The sequence below is a fragment of the Gopherus flavomarginatus genome, chromosome 7, assembly GCF_025201925.1.
Source record: "Gopherus flavomarginatus isolate rGopFla2 chromosome 7, rGopFla2.mat.asm, whole genome shotgun sequence".
NCBI lineage: Eukaryota > Metazoa > Chordata > Testudines > Testudinidae > Gopherus > Gopherus flavomarginatus.
Genome location: NC_066623.1, coordinates 39,134,091 through 39,153,644, shown reverse-complemented (window position 1 = coordinate 39,153,644; position 19,554 = coordinate 39,134,091). Strand labels below are relative to the sequence as shown.

The 19,554-nt window shown below is 53.3% G+C and overlaps 1 protein-coding gene across 1 annotated transcript in view; it reads left to right on the top strand.

Moving 5' to 3' along the window:
* ARAP3 (ArfGAP with RhoGAP domain, ankyrin repeat and PH domain 3) overlaps positions 1-19,554 on the top strand; it is a 55,446-nt gene that overhangs the window by 16,991 nt on the left and 18,901 nt on the right. The window contains exons 6-14 of the mRNA XM_050963450.1: positions 673-942; positions 1,467-1,536; positions 10,760-10,880; positions 11,472-11,659; positions 12,516-12,622; positions 12,783-12,982; positions 14,640-14,725; positions 15,030-15,212; positions 15,468-15,630. Of these exons, the coding sequence (XP_050819407.1) occupies positions 673-942; positions 1,467-1,536; positions 10,760-10,880; positions 11,472-11,659; positions 12,516-12,622; positions 12,783-12,982; positions 14,640-14,725; positions 15,030-15,212; positions 15,468-15,630 (1,388 nt within the window). The remainder of the gene's footprint in view (positions 1-672; positions 943-1,466; positions 1,537-10,759; positions 10,881-11,471; positions 11,660-12,515; positions 12,623-12,782; positions 12,983-14,639; positions 14,726-15,029; positions 15,213-15,467; positions 15,631-19,554) is intronic.

Here is a 19,554-nt window from a genome sequence, read left to right as displayed (position 1 = left end):
GTGGAAGGGGAGGGGTCGGTGCCGGGGTTTGAGGGGCGGGTGGAGAGTGTTGGAGTTTGAGGAGCTGCAGGAGGGGGGGTCGGTGCTGGGGTTTGTGGGGCATGGGTGGGTTGGTGCTGGGGTTTCCGTGGCACAAGAGGGGATCGGTGCCAGGGTTTGAGGGGGGGGGAGTGCTGGAGTTTGAGGAGCTGGGGGTGGGGGTTTGGTGACGGGGTTTGTGGGGCATGGGTGGGTTGGTGCTGGGATTTGCATGGCAGAAGGGGGGGATCGGTGCCAGGGTTTGAGGGGAAAAAGGGGGGTTAGACCCCGCTGGCAGCCCAAGGATGCTTCTTTCTGTGAGCAATTCCAGAGCATATGTTTAGGGAGTGCTCTGCACCCATGCTGGGGTCCCACATGACTCCTTGTCGTTTAAGGTTTGTGGGAGCCAGCTGGGGGCTGTGGGGCACTCTGTGTGGCAGTGACACGCAACATCACATCTCCACTCCCGGACCCCGCAGGTGCAACGTAAACATCTCAGCTGGTGCCCTGTGGAGCGTAGGCTGGGGCTGAGCACTGGCTCTGTGGGGAGGAGTGGGGCAGGGCTAGGTCTAAGGCCGTGTCTGTGCTGCTTGGGGGCTGCTGGATCCCAGCTGCCCCTCATCCAGAAAGCAGCAGGCCGTGTTCCACCCGCAGGACCAGCAGCGAGTGCAGCAGCGAGGGAACAGCTGAGGAGCATGAGAGCCGGGCCCAGCGGATCGACTGGATCCTCCAGAATGACACGAAGGACTATGCCATGGTGGAGGCTCCCCAGGCTGAGGGCTCCCAGTTCAGCCTCCCGTCTCACCTCTACCCAGACGAGGTCCTGGATGACTTGACCATCTCCCCGTATGCCAGCTACACCTTGCTGTCCGAGCGTCCTCCCACCATGCTCAGCGGCTGGCTGGACAAGCTCTCCCCGCAGGGGTAAGTGCCCAGCACCAGAGAGGTTTTGAGAATGCCCGTTGGGAGGCCTTGGTGAGTGATGAGCAGGTCCCCACCCTGTGCCTGGATAAGGCCATGTGCAGCTCTGGTTGGAGATGGGTTTGGGACCCACACTGGCTCTTCCCAGACTCCACTCCTGGAGTGCCTGTCTGCCCTCGGGAGGCTGGTTTGCTCCATGGCGGGCACTGGTGCCTCTTGGCATGTGAATACACTGGGTGCTGCCATGCTGGGTGAGGCTGCCAGCTGCAACTAGGCCTGCAACTGCTGGGAGCCTTGCCATGTATGTCATGCCTGCCTAGATCATCTGGGCCAGTCGGGTTGCTGGGATGGTGCAGCAGGACTTCTGGGTAGGGGAGTCTGATCCATGGAGCCCTGCTCTCACCTCCTGCAGGGGTGCCCTCCCCTTGTTTCTGCAGTGGGCTCTAGCTGGTCTGAGGGTGTCTCTGGGGCCAGGGCTCTGCCAGGGTCTGACCCCAGCAGCCTCCCCTCCTCTGCCCTCCCACCAGGAATTACGTTTTCCAGAGACGCTTCGTCAGATTTGATGGGAAAAACCTCATGTACTTCCACAGCGAGAAGGTAAGTCTGCATGGACCTCAGCCCAGCTGCACAGCTGGCAGTGTGCTACCAGGGCCCAGTCAGGATGGGCTGGCAGGACAGAGAGGGGTGGGGCTGGGGTGGTAGGGAGGGTTAGAAGGGGAGAGGGGCAGGGTTAGGGGCAGTGCTTAATTTGTGCGGGGTCTGATCCCCAGCACATCTAGACTTGGCAGTTAATAGCTCTGACACCTCCATACCGTTCCATCCTTAATTCTGTCCTGAGCTGGGCGCCCAGTCAGCAGCCACCACTCTCTGGCCTCACAGCTGGTGCTTAATTTGTGCAGGGCCTGAGCTCCAGCACCTCTTTCATTATAAATTAGGCCCTGGTTAAGGGATGGGGTGGATTTAGGGGATGAGGTTGATGGGGGAGAGGAAAGAGTTAGAGGATGGGGTGGGATTAGGGTCCGAGTTGAAGGAGAGGGGGAAGAGTGAGGGATGGGGATGAATTTGATGAGGAGGGGGGAGGGCTTGGGTTGGGGGGCGGGCTGGGATTAGGGGATGAAGTTGAGGAGGAGGTGGAAGGGCCGGGGTAGGGATGGGGTGAGGTTAATGGGGAAAGGGGAAGGATTAGGGGTGGGAGCGGGGTGTCCCAATCCCAGTTTGTTTAACAGGAGCTGGGGCACCCCCTTGAGCCCTGGTGCATAGCAGTTTTCATTTTCTTTCTGCCCCTGTATTCCCTGCTGCAGTGCCCCCTGCCCCTCCCCCTTCAGGCTGTGACCAGGCTGGGGGGTGAGGGAAACTGGTTCTGCCCTGTGAGTCCGAGGGAAGGTGGGGCAGGGGAATGGTGTATTTCGCCCTTGAACAGCCCCATGTCCCCCAGCTTTGGGAGGGGGTCCCCTTAGCCAGATGCCCAGGGAGCCTTCCTAGGCCAGCAGGGTGGATTGGCCTGAGCTGGGGGTGTTTGTGGCGCAGGGCAGGGTCTGGGCTCGTGCTCGGGGAGAGGGGAGCTCAGGCTGAAATAGGGCCCTGCGCACCAGTGACATGCAGCACCCCAGCAGGGTGCCAAGAAGCTGAGCCGGGCTGCTCTCTTGGGCACCGAGGACTCTACTGCTCCCAGGTGCACTGGAATGGTGCAGCTAGTAGCCAGGAGCTGTGCAGCTCCCAGTGTGTATGTGGCCTGATCCCAGGAACAGCCCAGGAGGGGGCCCAAGAGCCTCTCACCTGACCAGGGAGACATTCTTAGGGAGGGCTGTATATGTGCCCACCACAATACTGTGGATGAGGAATATCCCAGGAACAGGCACCTAGAGGAACATGCCAGAGCCAGGGAGTCGTATGTGCTTGGCTCTGAGATGTGGGTGCGTAATGCTGGAGGGCTTCTTGTTCATGGCCTCTCAAGGCACGTGCACTGCATGCGCCTGGGCCCAAGGGCCGAGCTGTTTGCTCACTTTGTCAGCACCAGGGACTTGGTTTGGGCTCTGAGTCAAGCTGGGCCAAGTCCTGTCCATTCACACACCCTGCCATCCCAGAGGCATTACAGGGCAGCATCTATGCATGTGTAATCCTTCTGCCAAGTAGAGCCAGCAGCAGCCAGGGCTGGGTTCAATATCTAGGGGTTCTTTTCCATCAATCCAACACAGAACCGGTTTGAGCCCCCTCCAGTTGTCACAGAGTCCCTGGGTGATGCTCTGGAACTGCTCCCCACAAAGCTAGTCAGGACTTTGGGGAGCCTCCTTTCTCTTGGAGTAGTCTGTCTTCAGGTCAAGAAGCTCACATGGCTTCACCTCCTGGGTCTCTCCTTGGAGCATTCAGCATATGCCCCTCCATGCGCTTCTCACAGCAAGTCCGCCCAGGCGGGGTCCTGCACGCATCCCCACTTTGCTTCGCAGTCAGACGTGACTCTTAGCCAGCCAGTAAAACAGAGGTTTATTCGATGACAGGAACACGGTCTAAAATAGAGCTTGTAAGTACAGCGAATGGGACCCCTTAGCCGGGTCCATTCTGGGGCCCAGCGAGGCAGACAACCCCGTCTGCCCTCACTTCCCATCCCCAGCCAGCTCCAAACTGAAAAGCCCCCTCCAGCCCCTCCTTTCTGGCCTTTGTCTCTTTCCCCCAGGAGGGCACCTGATCTCTTTATTCTCCTACACCTTTACATTCCCTTGCAGGGGAGAAGGTCCTGGGCCATTAGTTGCCACGGAGACAGAGTGTCGGCCTGGAACTGAGGCACCCACAGTATTCAGAGGAAACATTAAGAACAGCCCCACTTCCTCACATCAGTAACCTGGGAAATTTATATATCACACCTGGGCACCTCTGAGAGGCAATACTTCCTTTCCACTCACAAGCACAAAGTCTGAGTTTAGATGTAACCCTTCTGCCCCTCTGAGTTGGCAGCAACAAGGGCCGGGGTCAGTATCCAGGGGTTCCGTTTCAGTAACACAATGCATAACCGGCTCGAGCCCCTACCCAGTGACCTGGGACACTCACATACCACACCCCCCTGGGCACCTCTAGGAGGCAAGCACGGAGTCTGAGTGTAGCAAAATCTTTTTAATAAAGGAAGAAACCAATGCGGCATCCCATTGGAGAAACACCACAAACAGGGTTATAACACAAACCATAAACAAAAACCCACCTCCAAGTACATTTGGCACTGTCCTTTTTCCCCTTAGGGTTTTAAGTCCAATCACCCCAAAGTCCAACAACCCAAAAGTCTCTGGTCAGTGCCACCCCAGAGTTCGAGAGTTTATCTGTAGAGGTCCCTCCCCCCAGCCTGGGTAGAAAGGGGCACCTTACATGGTCCGCGGCCAACTGCCTTGCCTCTCCGTGGGTTCTGCTTCCGCCTTCTCCACGAACTGCTCCGCTTTACCAGCCGCTCCACGCTGCTCCTCCAGCCATCCTCAGAAACTGCTCCGCTCCACCAGCTGCTCTGCTCCACGAGCTGCTCCAGTTCTCTCTGCAAACTGCTCAGCTCCGCTCTCTCTGTGGGCTGCTCCACCCGTCCCACAGCTACTCCGCTCTGCCAGCCGCTCCGCTGCCACCAGCTGTCCCGTGATCCGCTCCAGCCATCCCCACAACTGCTCCACTCCACCAGCTGCTCTGTTCCACAGTATAGCTTCAGGCTCCCCCACTAGTTAGCACAGTACTCAGTGCTCTCAGCTCTTTAGTGATTTCAACTCTTAGTGGGGGAGCCCCAGTGCTAGTGCACCATTAGCCCAAAGTGATTTCAGCTCAGTAACCTGTATTTAGATTCTTGAGGGAATAAAAAAATCAACTCTGACATTCCACAGTGGAGAGAGGAGGGAGTGGAACGGGTGCTTCTGGCTCCATAAGGAAACTGCACTGCCAGGTGCACAGACCTGTTTCTCTCTTCTTCCCCCCCCCCCCCCAATTCACTGGGTTTTGGAACCCATGTCCCTTGTCTAGCAAGTACCACCCAACTGAGGGTGAGTCATTTGTCACCAAGCAGTCCCACAGCTCGGCAGTCTGGGATAGGGTAGGCGTGCCTATGCAAATACACTCTCTGAAATTCTTTCCACCAGATGTCAGGGTAGAGCTTATCCTGACTGACATAGAAAAGAAACTTTTATTAAAACGAGGGAAGTAATTTGGCATTAATGTGGGAAAAAAACACAAAGAGAGTTCATAAAAATAAACTATGAGTAAAAGACCCACCCCAAGTAGGTTGGGCAGTGTCCTTGTCATAGAATCATAGAAGATTAGAGTTGGAAGAGACCGCAGGAGGTCATTTAGTCCAATCCCCTACTCAAAGTAGGACTAACCTCAGCTAAATCATCCCAGCCAGGGCTTTGAAAAGCGTGACCTTAAAAACCTCTAAGGATAGAGATTCTACCACCTCCCTTGGTTACCCATTCCAGTGCTTCACCACCCTCCTAGTGAAATAGCATTTCCTAATATCCAACCTAGACCTCCCCGGCTGCAACTTGAGACCATTGTTCCTTGTTTAGTCATCTGCCACCACCGAGAACAGTCTAGATCCATCCTCTTTGGAACCCCCCTTCAGGTAGTTGGAAACTGATATCAAATCCCCCCTCACTATTCTCTTCCGCAGACAAAAAGCCCAGTTCCCTCAGCCTATCCTCATAAGTCATGTGCCCCAGCCCCCTGTTCATTTTTGTTGCCTTCTGCTGGACTCTCTCCAATTTTTCCACTTCCTTTCTCCAGTGGGGGGCCCAAAACTGGATGCAGTACTCCAGACATGGCCTCACCAGTGCTGAACAGAGAGGAATAATCCCTTCCCTTGATCTGCTGGCAATGCTCCTTTCCCCCTCAGGGTCTTAAGTCCAGCAACCCAAAAGTTCCCTTCACATGCCTGACCTTTCTCTCTACCCGACTCACAGTTGCTGCCATTGGTCAGTGCAGACCCAGAGTTCCCTGGTTGAGAGGTAAGAGGCATCTTATTCACTTATCACACCTCTCCACTGCCAGCCTGCTTGCTGTTCCTGCTGGGCAGTCTCTTAATGATTTTGGCTCTGTGCAGAAATATAGTTCTGCCATGAGTGATTTTAGGTCTAGGCAGAAACAGTCTCACCACAACTGGTTTCAGCGCTCAGTGTGCCATTTAACATACCAAAATCAGCTCTGAGTACAGTCCATTTAGCTTTATTCTTTCAACAGTGAGGAAAAACCTATTGAACCAATCTTACAGAGGATTCTGGTTGAAGACATACAGCTTCCTGACTGGAAAAATCTAGTCTATCCTTTAACTTTTACAGCACTCAAACATTTGAGCCATTGTTTTATCAAGGTTCTTTACACTGAAAGTGACTCCCTCCTTTGGGACAGGTTAAGCACAGTCCTTCTTTTCTGTATTCCCACAATAATTACAAATGTTGGTAACCATATTTCACTACCTTCACATTCAGTACTAACATAATTTGTGACCCAACATCAGCCAAGTTGATTACAATGAGCAAAACACTGCCCCATCAGCTGATAACTACCAAATCTAAGCGAAGTGGAAGCAAAATGTATTTACATAAACACACCCAGGGTCTCTTTCCCCCTCCCACCTAGCTGTCAGGATCATTCAGATCCTGTGTCATGGTATAATTCCCCACTCTGAACCTTAGCGTCCAAAAGATGGGGTACCAGCATGAATTCCTCTAAGCTCAATTACCAGCTTAGTACTTGTAGCGCTGCCACCAACCAGGAATTCCAGTGCCTGGTACACTCTGGTCCCCCCAAAACCTTGCCCGGGGACCCCCAAGACCCAGACCTTCTGGACCGTAACACAAGGAAAGTAAACCCTTTCCCTCACCATTGCCTCTCCCAGGCTTCCCCTCCCTGGGTTACCCTGGAAGATCACTGTGATTCAAACTCCTTGAATCTTGAAACAGAGAGGAAAATCCACCTCCCCCCTCCTTCTCTCTTCCCCTCCCAGTCTCTCCCTGAGAGAGAAAGTAATTCTAACACAGAGAGAAAATAACCTCTCTCTCCCTCTTCCCTCCTTTCTCCCCACCAATTGCCTGGTGAATCCAGACCCCGTCCCCTGGGGTCTCACCAGAATAAAAAAAACAATCAGGTTCTTAAACAAGAAAAGCTTTTAATTAAAGAAAGAAAAAAAGTAAAAATTATCTTTGTAACTTTAAGATGGAATATGTTACAGGGTCTTTCAGCTATAGACACTGGGAATACCCTCCCAGCCTAAGTATACAAGTACAAATTAAAATTCTTTCAGCAAAATACAAATTTGAACTCCTTCCAGCCAAATACACATTTGCAAATAAAGAAAACAAACATAAGCCTAACTCACTTTAACTACCTAGTACTTACTATTCTGGACATATAAGAGACTGTATCAGAGAGATTGGAGAGAAACCTGATTGCACTTCTGGTCACTCTCAGAACCCAGAGAGAACAACAACCAAACACTAACAGCACACACAAAAACTTCCCTCCCTCAAGATTTGAAAGTATCCTGTGCCCTGATTGGTCCTCTGGTCAGGTGTCAGCCAGGCTCACTGATCTTCTTAACCCTTTACAGGCAAAAGAGATGTGAAGTACTTTGTTCTATTAACTCTTACTTATCTGTTTATGACATCCTGCTTGCACACACTTGGCCAGCAGCTTGCCAGGGCTCGCCTGCTGGGAGTGCTGGGAACTCTCGCCTGGTGCTGTTGGAGCAGAATGCAGAACCTCCCCCCAGCCACGCTGTTGTGGAAGCCAGGCCCCAATTTGGGTAAAGAGGTGGATGGCAGTAGAGCCACTGTGCAGAACCCAGCTGGGTAGCACGGTGGGCCCTGTTCGCCAGTGTCCTGCACCTCATGTTGTCAGTCACTCTAGTGCAGAGCGATGGTAAAACTGTTCCTAGAGCAGAGCTCACTTAGCCCAGTTCCACACGGCGCTGGGCACTGCTGAACAGGCCTGGTGTGAGCACTGTGCCACGCAACCTTTCTCCTTCTTTAATGCTTGGGTGGCAACTCCGCCGCTTCTGGCCTGTACTTGGGGCCAGGAGTCGCTGAGATGTATTGGGACACAGCTTGGTCTGAGCATTGGACTGCAAGCCAGCAATTTGGCTCTGATCCTGGCCTTGCGTGGCCTCATCTTCAAGAAGAGCCCTCCTCTCTCTGGGCATGCAGTTACCCCACTTTCCTGCCTTATTAGGGCTGGGAGGGGGCTGGGCTAGGAAAGTACCACCAGCTTTGCCTGTTACTTTGGGGTATGCTCATTTATTACGGTTACTCTTCGGGGGGAGAGGGGGAGTTCTGTACTTCTATCAATGTATAGCTGGTATCACTTGTGTTCTCATACGGAGCCCTGCTGCAAGTTCCTCCAATGGAGCTAGCCTGCAGGACCTAGGTTCCCCAGGGCTGGGTTCTTCCAGTCCCAGAATTAGATGGACACACACAAAAGAGGACCTGGTTAATCAGCACTCCCAAGCTGACCCCTTCTATGTCCCTGGACTCAGTAGGCTGGGTCGAGCAGCACTTCCAAGCTGCCACCCTCATATGTCCCAGGTTCAGCACGTCCCTATCCCCACTTTCACGTTACAATTGTTCTGGTAGTAACCCACCTGATGAACAAAGTCCACAGGATTTTTGGGCACTGCAGGGATCTTTTAGTTTAGGTACAAGGAGCGTTGCTTCAGAGCAAATGAAGAAGCCAAAAAACACCCACAAGGGGGAAAGAGAGAGAGAGAGAGAGATAAAGAAAGAGAGAAGCCACCAGCTTGACAGTTATTTATTGCCAGGTAATAACCATAGGGTAGCCAAATAAACAAAACAGTTATAATATTAAATCTAACTTAAACTTGATTATAAAAGTCAGGTTTAGAAAACTATAACTGATCACACGTCAGAGGGCTGTACCTAGAGACAGAGAGAGCTGGATTCTCACCACTCTGTGAAGCTTGAATCGATCGGGGGTCCCAGGTGGTGGTGGTGGTGGTAGCTGAGGACAGAGCCCCCAGCATGATCAGTCAGGAGAAGATGAAGTCCCAGTGGATCTGAAGCAGATTTTGTACCCAGACATCAGAGCACTTACTTGAGCATGGGTAAGGTTTTTTGTAGAGAAACATAAATGGTTCAATGGAGAACACTAGATTTGTTTATGTATACACTGATGGCTCAAGGGAATATTCCAAAGTTGTTTTGTTCAGGCTAGATAATGGAAGTTGATCATTCCTGGCTGTGAGCATTGTTCTTTTGAGGGAGCTCACAATGCAATTAGGCAGCTTCACTATTTTGGAGACCAATAAAGGATTTATTACTAGAATTGGTCTGATAACTACTGAGCTGGGTGTGTGCAGGTGTGGGTTCATTAGCATCTGGAGCAGAGATCCCCCATGATGCAGTGCTTCCCAGCTTTTCTGGTCCCAGAGTTCTGTGCAGTTCTTGCTTTGGAATCTCTGTTCTCCATTCTGTATGCTAATGGAGATGCCTCCTTGTCCCATCTTTGATGCAGATGAAGCTAGGGGAGTTTCCTTAATCCTGTCGCCCTTTGTCATGGTATAAACCCCCACTCTGAACCTTAGCGTCCAAAAGATGGGGTACCAGCATGAATTCCTCTAAGCTCAATTACCACCTTAGAACCTGTAGCGCTGCCACCAACCAGGAATTCCAGTGCCTGGTACACTCTGGTCCCCCCAAAACCTTGCCTAGGGACCCCCAAGACCCAGACCCTCTGGATCTTAACATAAGGAAAGTAAACCCTTTCCCTCACCGTTGCCTCTCCCAGGCTTCCCCTCCCTGGGTTACCCTGGAAGATCACTGTGATTCAAACTCCTTGAATCTTAAAACAGAGAGGAAAATCCACCTTCCTCCCTCCTTCTCTCTTCCCCTCCCATATTCTCCCTGAGAGAGACAGTAATCCTAACACAGAGAGAAATTAGCCTCTCTCCCCCCCTTCCCTCCTTTCTCCCCACCAATTCCCTGGTGAATCCAGACCCCATCCCCTGGGGTCTCACACAAGAATAAAAAACAATCAGGTTCTTAAACAAGAAAAGCTTTTAATTAAAGAAAGAAAAAAGGTAAAAATTATCTTTGTAAATTTAAGATGGAATATGTTACAGGGTCTTTCAGCTATAGACACTGGGAATACCCTCCCAGCCTAAGTATAAAAGTACCAAATTAAAATCCTTTCAGCAAAATACAAACTTGAACTCCTCCCAGCCAAATACACATTTGCAAATAAAGAAAACAAACATAAGCTTAGCTCGCCTTATCTATCCAGTACTCACTATTTTAAACTTATAAAAGCCTGTATTGGAGAGAAACCTGGTTGCACATCCGATCCCTCTGAGCCCCCAGAGTGAACAACAACCAAACACTAACAGCACACACAAAAACTTCCCTCCCTCAAGATTTGAAGGTATCCTGTCCTCTGATTAGTCCTCTGGTCAAGTGACAGCCAGGCTCACTGTTCTTGTTAACCCTTTCCAGGCAAAAGAGATATGAAGCACTTTTGTTCTATTAACTCTTACTTATCTGTTTATGACACCCTTATCCCAGGGGGTCAGGTGTGTCTCCCACTGCCTTTTCATTGCATTTTGTAAGTCTTTCTTCTGATCGGTTTTGGTTAAAGCAGAGGCTGGGAGGCGGGGAAGGTCTTTCATGAGTCAGACAGGCTGGGTACTGCACCCTGGTTCCCCAAGAACACAGAGCTTCTAGGTAACAAAAGGGCCGTGTAAACACTGTTAGCTCAAAGCAAACTCCCTGGACCCTGCTTGAAGGGGGTGCACTGCCAGCGGGGGCAATGGGATCCTCTCAGAGTGTGGGGTGTAACCCTCATGGGGTCATTCCAGGAGCCGTATCCCAAGGGTGTGATCCCGCTCTCTGTCATCGAGATGGCACGTGCCACCAAGGAGAACAAGTTCCAGGTCGTCACGAGCCACAGGATCTTTCTCTTCAGAGCTGAGAATGAAGGTAAGAGAAACCCCCGGCCAGAGACCCCCCCTCCAGAAACCACCCCCAATCCACAGCCCCCAGCCAGAGCACCCCCCAGCCAGAGACAGCCCCTAATCCACAGCCCCTGGCTAGAGCTTTCCCCTCACCCAGCCAGAGCCCTCTTCCCTGCTGCAGATCCTTCAGCCCAAACTCCCTTAGGTGCCTGCATCCACAACTCTTCCCTCCGCCACAGCTGCTTCCTCCAGCCCAATTTCTGTGCCCCCTGTATGGACCATTCCTCTCCCTGCCTCCCCACCCACAACCTCCCTCAGTCACTGCTTCCCCGTGGAGTCTCTACTTCCCAGTGACAGCGCTTACTGCTCCCCCAACCCAGCCTGCCACCACAGAGAGCTTCTCCAGATCTGCCACAGCAAGTGCCCCTCTGCTGCTGCTGGGCCAGTTGCTCATCCCTGCTCTGCTTCCTGAGCCTAGAGGGTGGGAGGGGTGTCCAGGGCTGGCTCCTGGCTGGGCTCTGTCCGTGGTGTCCTGGCTACGCCCAGAGCCAGTGGTGCCTGACTGTGTGTGAACACTCACTGCCTGCCTCCACCCTGCCCCTGCTGTGCCCTGCAGCTCAGAGGAATGAGTGGTGCTCCACCTTGCAGAGGAAGGTGGCAGAGCAGCGGTTGGTCAGCCCCCAGCCCCGCTGGGCCAGCAGCACTCACTGCCAGAAGTGTGGCACCCTGGAGCTCAAGGGCCACAAGTCCAAGCTGTTCGCAGCCCTCAGCCTGTCCAACATGTGGCTGTACAAGAACGAGCAGGTGAGCAAGGCGGGGCCTGGCCGTGCTGCAGATAGGGAGCCCCAGAGTCCCCCTAGGAGCATGAAGCCAGGCGGAGTCTGAGGCCATCCCCGAGAGCCTGGGCCCAGCACTCAACGGCCCCAGCTTGGGACTCCCAAGGGGGGGACCCACATGCTGCTGAGGCCCCTGTGGCCAAGAGCAGAGACAATCGCCTGGAGCCTGTGTGCCCACACCTGTGGGCAGGACAAGGAGCTTGGGATGCCCGCTCAGGTACAGTCTGGGGGAGTTTCCTGCAGTCCCCGTGGCTTTACGTGTGCCTAATGCCAGCGCGGGCCAGGCTGCTCTGACTGGGGTCCGGCCTCTTCCCCTGCGGGACCTGGCGGAGGAGAGGGCACTGGGCTGGGATGGGGAGATGCTGGCCCCTGGCTTCAGAGCCAGTTGCTCCCCCTCCCTAACACGGGGTGGCCATTCTCCCTGGCCTGGCCCACCTCCAGCAGCGTGCCTGAGGAGCCAGGGACTGGGGACAGGACAGAGAGGATAGTGTAGCAGACAGGCTTAGGCTGTAAGAGCAGATTCTTACTCCCCACCTCACCAGAGCTAGATTATTCCTCGCATGGGTAGTGTGCGAAGGGGTGTGTGCCCACACCCCTCACCCCACAGGGTATGTGCTTGTGTAGAGTCTTAGTGCATGCTGGCAAAGCGGGCCCACTGGCATGCCAAGGAGGAGAATGTCCCATGCAGACATTGCTGTCTGTGGGGGTACCTGGAGTGTCTGCAGCTGTCCTGCAGGGTTGGAGGTGCTGTGCCACCTGGCCTTGGGCCATGGCACTGCAGGGCTAAGGCTGCAGCCTCTCACTGCATCCGTCTCCATTCGTAGTTCTTTAAAATGGGCATTGCCATCTGCCTGATCGAGCTCCACGGCGCCACCATCCGGGAGGCCAAGAACCGCAGCTTCGAGCTCATCAGCCCGCTCAAGATCTTCAGGTAACTGCGCTGGGGGACGCCAGTCGGGAGTTTGGCTGGAGGCTGGGTAGCATTTTGGGTGCCCCAGCCTACCTGGGTGCTGCAGCGGGACTTTGTGTAACTCGGGTGCCCAAGGATGAGCCCAGGACACTCTGAGTTTCCTGGCTGTGCCTTTGCCCAGCTTCGTGGCCGAGTCAGAGCGGGAAAAGCGGGAGTGGATGGAGGCGCTGCAGGATGCCATTGCAGAGATGCTGTATGACTATGAGGTGGCTGAGAAAATCTGGTCCAACAAAGCCAACAAGTTTTGTGCTGACTGCAGAGCTCTGAGCCCCGACTGGGCATCCATCAACCTGTGCGTGGTGATCTGCAAGCAGTGTGCAGGCCAGTGCATTTCCTCCCTCTCTTCCCTGCTGGCAGGGGAGGGGTGGGTAAGAGTTCTTGACGGATCCATGGGATGAGGGCTGGGTGGGGCAGTAGATAGTTTGGGAGGGTGGATATATTGGCCGGGCGGATTGGTGAGTGGGTATACTGGCTGAGCGGGGCAGTATATCTGCTTGGGTGTGTCAGTGTGTAGGCAGATTGGTATATCAGCTGCGCAAGTTGGTGGTTGGGTGTATCGGGCTGGTGGGTGGGTATATGGGGCAGGTGTGTGGTATATCAGCCAGGCGGGTTGTCAGGTGGGTGAGGGAATATATCAGCCAGGTGAGTTTGTGTTTAGGCGGGCAGGTATATCAGTTGGGTCGGTCAATGGGTGAGTATATCAGCCAGGTGGGTTGGCAGGTAGTTGGGTGGGCAAGTATATTGGCCAATTGGAGTGGGATGGCGGGAGGGTGAATCAGCATATGGGTCAGACGGGTCAGTGGGATGGTGAGTAGGTGGGTCAGTATATGAGCCAGGCAGGCATGTAGGATGGCAGGTGGGTGGGTCAGCATATGGGCCAAGTGAGTCAGAGGAATGGTGGCTCATCAGGTCAGTATATAGGCCAGGCAGGTCACTGGGATGATGGGCAGGTGAGTCAGTATATGGGTCAGGCGGGTCAATGGTATAGTGGTGGATTGGTGGGTCAGTATGTGAACCCAGTGAGTGGGTGGGTCTGTTCATGGGCCAGGAAGATCAGTGGGATGGCAGGTGAGTGGTTCACTGTATGGGCAGGTGGGTGGGTGGGATGGCGAGGGGTGGTCAGTATATGGACCAGGCGGGTCAGTGAGATGGCAAGGGGTGGTCAGTATATGGACCAGGCGGGTCAGTGAGATGGTAGGGGGTGGTCAGTATATGGACCAGGCGGGTCAGTGAGATGGCAAGGGGTGGTCAGTATATGGGCCAGGCGAGTTGGCAGGATGGTGGGTGGGTGGGTCAGTATATGGGCCAGGTGGGTTGGTGGGATGGTGGGTGGGTGGGTCAGTATATGGGCCAGGTAGGTCAGTAGGATGGTGGGTGTGTGCGTCAGTATATGGGCCAGGTGTGTCAGTGGGATGGTGGGTGGGTGGGTCAGTATATGGGCCAGGCAGGTGGGTGGTTTGTCGGGTGGTTGGGTCAGTATATGAGGCAGGTGGGTGGGTGGGTCAGTGTATGGGCCAGGCAGGTCAGGGGGATGACAGGTGGGTGAGTCCATTTATGGGCCAGACTGGTCAATGAGGTGGCAGGTGAGTGGTTCAGTATATGGGCAAGTGGGTTGGTGGGATGGTGGGTGGGTGGGTCGGTCAGTATATGGGCCAGGTGGGTCAGTGGGATGGCAGGTGGGTGGGTCAGTACATGGGCCAGGTGGGTCGGTGGGATGGCGGGTGAATGGGTCAGTATATTGGCCAGGTGGGTCAGTGGGATGGTGGGTGGGTTGGTCAGTACATGGGCCAGGTGGGTCAGTGGGATGGCGGGTGGGTGGCCGAGTCAGTATATGGGGCAGGCGGGGCAGTGTGGGGCTGTGTAGTGGGGTCAGAAGGTGTGAGCAGGTGGGTGGATTGGCTGGCCGGGTTGGTGACGTAGCAATTGTGCAGTTGCTATGCAGCCAGGCTGCTCACAGTCTCTCTGCTGCTCCTGACAGGTCAGCACCGAAGCCTGGGCTCCAGCGTGTCCAAGGTGCAGAGCTTGAAGCTTGACACCAGTGTCTGGAGCAATGAGATTGTCCAGGTACAGAGACTGTCCAGCTTGCCCCCCCCCCCCCGTGCGCTGCCATGGCCAGCACTCACAAGGCGGAGCTGACATTACAGAAATGTGTGTCACGGTCTGGGTCTGGCAGGAGTGTGTGTGTGCTGATCTTCCTGGGGATGCCCTGGCATGGGGGAGAGGACCCACAGCATTCCCCCAGGGCATCCCCAGTCCATCTCTGACACCCAGCCCCCTCCAGGGGCTTGCGATGTTCCCCCTCGATGATCCACAGGATCCCCCCGTGCTATCTCGCCCCCTCCCTCAGTGACTCTGCACTTTCATTCAGCTGTTCATCATGCTGGGGAACGAGCGAGCGAACCGATTCTGGGCCGCACGTCTCCCGCCCTCTGAGGCACTCTACCCAGACTCCAGCGCAGAGCAGAGACAGGTCTTCGTCACTCACAAATACCGCGATGGGCGGTACCGCCGCCCGCACCCCAGCTACACCTCCCAGGATGACGTGCTGCAGGTAACTGGCAGGCTGGGCTTGGCACAGGCTCTGGAGAGTGCAGTGAACTCCTTCACTGACTAACACCCCTTCCTGCACTTGTGGCAGGAGCTCAGAGGCCGTGGGGATGGGCAGGATAGGTCCGACCTTCTGTGTGGGCACACATGCATGCATGGCTCCCCTTCCTTCCCCAGAGCTGGCAGCCAGGTGTCCATGGAGCAGGGGGCATGCAGTGGCTAGAGAGCCCTGGTCCCCTGATTGTGTCTCTTGCCCTAGGCGCTCTGTGTTGCTGTGGCAGGGCCTGGCCTGCTGAAGACGATCTTGCAGTTCTTCTCTGCCACTGAAGCCGGGCTGGCAGCTGACACAGGGGGCTGCGACGGGTCACAGGGAACCGAGCTCTGGCAGACCCCTGAGAACAGCTGGCATGGGAACCATCCAGGTAACTGGAGATCCCAGAGCCCCCTGCCCCATAGCAGTGGGGGGGGGGTGGCTTATCTGTCAGTGCCCCCACCCCTGCCCATGCCCATTCTGGTCCTGCTGCCCTCTGCATTGGCAAATTTGTGCCACCCATTTTCCCGTGGAACATTGGGGCATCAGAAGAGAGCCATGAGGCTGAGGCTCCAGCTAGAGCCAGCCATCCCAAGGGGCCGATCCTACAGTTCTCCAGATCCCGCAGGGGCCAGCTTTGTCATGATCCCACATTGCGCCCATCTTTGAGCCATGGCAGACTGAGAGAGATGCCTGTGAGCCCCCTGTGTCCTGCACTAGGAGGGGACTCTCTGCTCTGCAGGCAACCCACCATCTCTGGAAACACCCTGCCAACACAGAACTCCACCTCCCCCGGAATCCCACTGCCCCACATGGAATCTCCCAGCCTCACATACAACCCACCGCTTTTGGAACACCCCCCTTTCCCCACACTCTGTTCCATTGACCTGCCCAGGGTCACCACACAACTCCCACAAGGTGACAATGTTTCCATGGGGTCACAGCACCCACAGGTTTTGCTCTGCTACCCCCTGCAGTGTGTTGGGGAAGGGTCAACACATCTTCTGTAAAGGTAAATCATGCTTCACCAATCTACTGAAATTCTTTGAGGGCATGAGCAAGCATGTGGACAAAGGGGATCCAATGAATATAGTGTACTTGGACTTTCAGGAAGCCTTTGACAAGGTCCCTCCCCAAAGGCTCTTAAGCAAAGTAGGCAGTCATGTGGTAAGAGGGAAGGTCCTCTCATGGATCAGTAACTGGTTAAAAGACAGGAAACAAAGGGTAGGTATAAATGGTCAGTTTTCAGAATGTAGAGAGGTAAATAATGGTGTTTCCCAGGGATCTACACTGTGACCAGTGCTGCTCAATATAAATGATCTGGAGAAAGGGGCAAACAGTGAGGTGGCAAAATTTGAAGACAATGCAAAACTGCTTAAGATAGTTAAGTCCAAAGCAAACTGCAAAGAGTTACAAAGGGATGTCACAAAACTGGATGACTGGGCAACAAAATGGCAAATGAAATTTAATGTTGATAACTGCAAAGTAATGCACACGGGAAAACATCATCCCAACTATACATATCAAAATGATGGGATCTAAATTAGCTTTTATCCATCAGGAAAGAGATCTTGAATCATTGTGGATAGTTCACTGAAAATTTCTGCTCATTATGCAACAGTAATCAAAAAGCTAACAATGTTAGGAACCATTAGGAAAGGGATAGAAGATAAGACAGTAAATATCATAATGCCACTATATAAATGCTATTCCTGGGGGAATTCTGCACCACTGTGCAAAATTTATGTCCCCCACATATTTCTTTGCTTCCCTGCAGAAAAATGACTTTCTGACAGGGAAGTCACAAGAGCGGTCATACGACCCTCACCAGCAGTATGTTTCGGGTGCCCAGGGCAGCCAGCAGAGGTAAATCACTGGGGGGCAGTGAGCTGGACTGAAGAAGACCCAACTGATGGCTCCTATCCTGTCCCGTCTAGGCTGGGGAGGATGGCACTTCCTCTTCCCCCGCACGGCATTTGGGACTGTCAGACCCACCCCTAGATTTCTCCCCTGGCAGTAGGAAGCTCTGCTAACTCCCCCTCCCCCTGCGGCATGCTTCCTGCGTCCATCACTCCTGAGCTGCAGGGAGAGGTATCGCTGTACCGGGAGCTGCTCCCCCATCTGCCCAATCCCTGTGCATCTAGACTCCCTCATACACAGAACCCCCTCTGATGAGCCCATTCCCACTGCACCTGGACCACCTGACAAGCCACCTGCACCCAAATCCTCAGCCTACCAAATCCCAACCTGCTGCACATGGATCCCCACCCCACTGAGCCCCACTCACACAGCATCTGGAATCCCCCACTGAGCCCCCCACACCCAGACCCCCCCTTGCTGAGCCTTAACTACCTTCACCTAGACCCCCCTGCAGAATCCCATTACTGTTGCATCCAGAACCCCACCAACAAGCTCCTGTGCATCCAGCTCCCCCCACACCCAGACCCCACTGAGACACCTGCACCCAGATTGCCCCACACAGAGCCCTCTCAACCTACACCTGGATCCCCCCACACTATGCCCCTCCACACTTAGATCCTGCTTTGCTGAGCCTGCCTGCCCACATCTGGTGCACCTGGCACCGAGGGGCAGGGCCCTGGAATGTGTCTGGTTCAGGCCTGGTCTTTGCGCTGTGTCAGGGTTGGGTGCAGCCTCACCACTGAGTCCATGTTCTGAGGGGGAGCTGCACAGTGATCTCCCACCTCTGTGCAGCCAGTGGCCTGTGCTTCCCTGTGCCATGCTGGAGCCTCCACATTTATTGACAAATAACATATGCAGAATTTTAAATATTGTGTACATAATTTTTAATGTTTTTGTGCAGAATGCCCTCAGGAGTAAAACCCATGGTATGCCCACACCTTGAATACTGCATGCAATTCTGGTCACCCATGTCAAAAAGATATATTAGAATTGGAAAAAATTCAAAGGGCAACAAAAATGATTTAGGGGTATGGAACAGCTTCATAGAAGAGATTTAAAAGACTGGGATTGTTCATCTCAGAAAAGAGATGGCTAAGGGAGGATATGATAAAGGTCAATAAAATCAGGAATGGTGTGGAAAAAGTGGCTAGGAAAGTGCCATTGACCACTTCACATAACCTAAAAACCAGGGGTACCTAATGAAATTAATAGGCAGCTGGAAAAAAAAAACACAAGGATGTGCTTCTTCAACAACTCACAGTCAACCCATGGAACTCATTGCCAGGGGATGTTGTGAAGGCCAACATGTAATAGAGTTCAAAACAGAACTATATAAATTCCTGGAGGATAGGTCCATTAATGGCTATCAGCCAAGATGGTCAGTGATGCAATCCCAAGCTCTGCATGTCGCTAGCCTCTTACTGACAGAAGCTGGGAGAGGACAATAGGGAATGGATCACTCGATAATTGCACTGTTCTGTTCATTCCGTCTGAAGCACCTAGCATTGACCACTGTTAGAAGACAGGACACTGGGCTAGATGAACCACTGCTCTGACCCAGTGTGACAGGTTCGGTCACAGAAATCCCCTTAAGACTGTCACTAGATGTGCTGCGGTACCACTGAGAACAAACCCCCCTGCCAGAGAAGGCTACCATCCACTCTTGTGTTGCTGAGTAAGACACTCCAGTCAATTACAGCACAGACCAAGAGGTTGGGCCATGCCACCCTGCAGTTCACTGAAACTGAGATCCACTCAGTTCAGGGGTTTCTTAGTTAACAGAGACTTTCCTAGCACCCAGTATTTCGTCTTTCTGGGAGCCTAAACTCCAAATGAATCCATTTTACTCTGTATAAAGCTTATACAGGGTAAACTCATAAATTGTCCGCCCTCTATAACACCGATAGAGAGATGTGCAAAGCTGTCTGCTCCCCCAGGTATTAGTCACTAACTCTGGGTTCAATAATAAGCAAAAGTGATTTTATTAAGTATAAAAAGTAGGATTTAAGTGGCTCCAAGTAATAACAGACAGAACAAAGTAAGTTACCAAGCAAAATGAAGCAAAACAAGCAAGTCTGAGCCTAATATATAAGAAACTGCATCCAGGTAAATCTCACCCTTAGAGATGTTCCAATAAGCTTTTTTCACAGACTAGACTCCTTCCTAGTCTGGGTCCAGCAATCACTCACATCCTCATGGTTACTGTCCTTTGTTCCAGTTTCTTTCAGGCATCTCTTGGGGGTGGAGAGGCCATCTCTTAAGCCAGCTGAAGACAAAATGGAGAGGCTTCCAGGGCCTTTTATATTCTCTCGTTGTGGGTGGAAACCCCTTTGTTCTTCTGTTCAAAATCACAGCAACAAGATGGAGTTTGTAGCCACCTGAGCAAGTCACATGT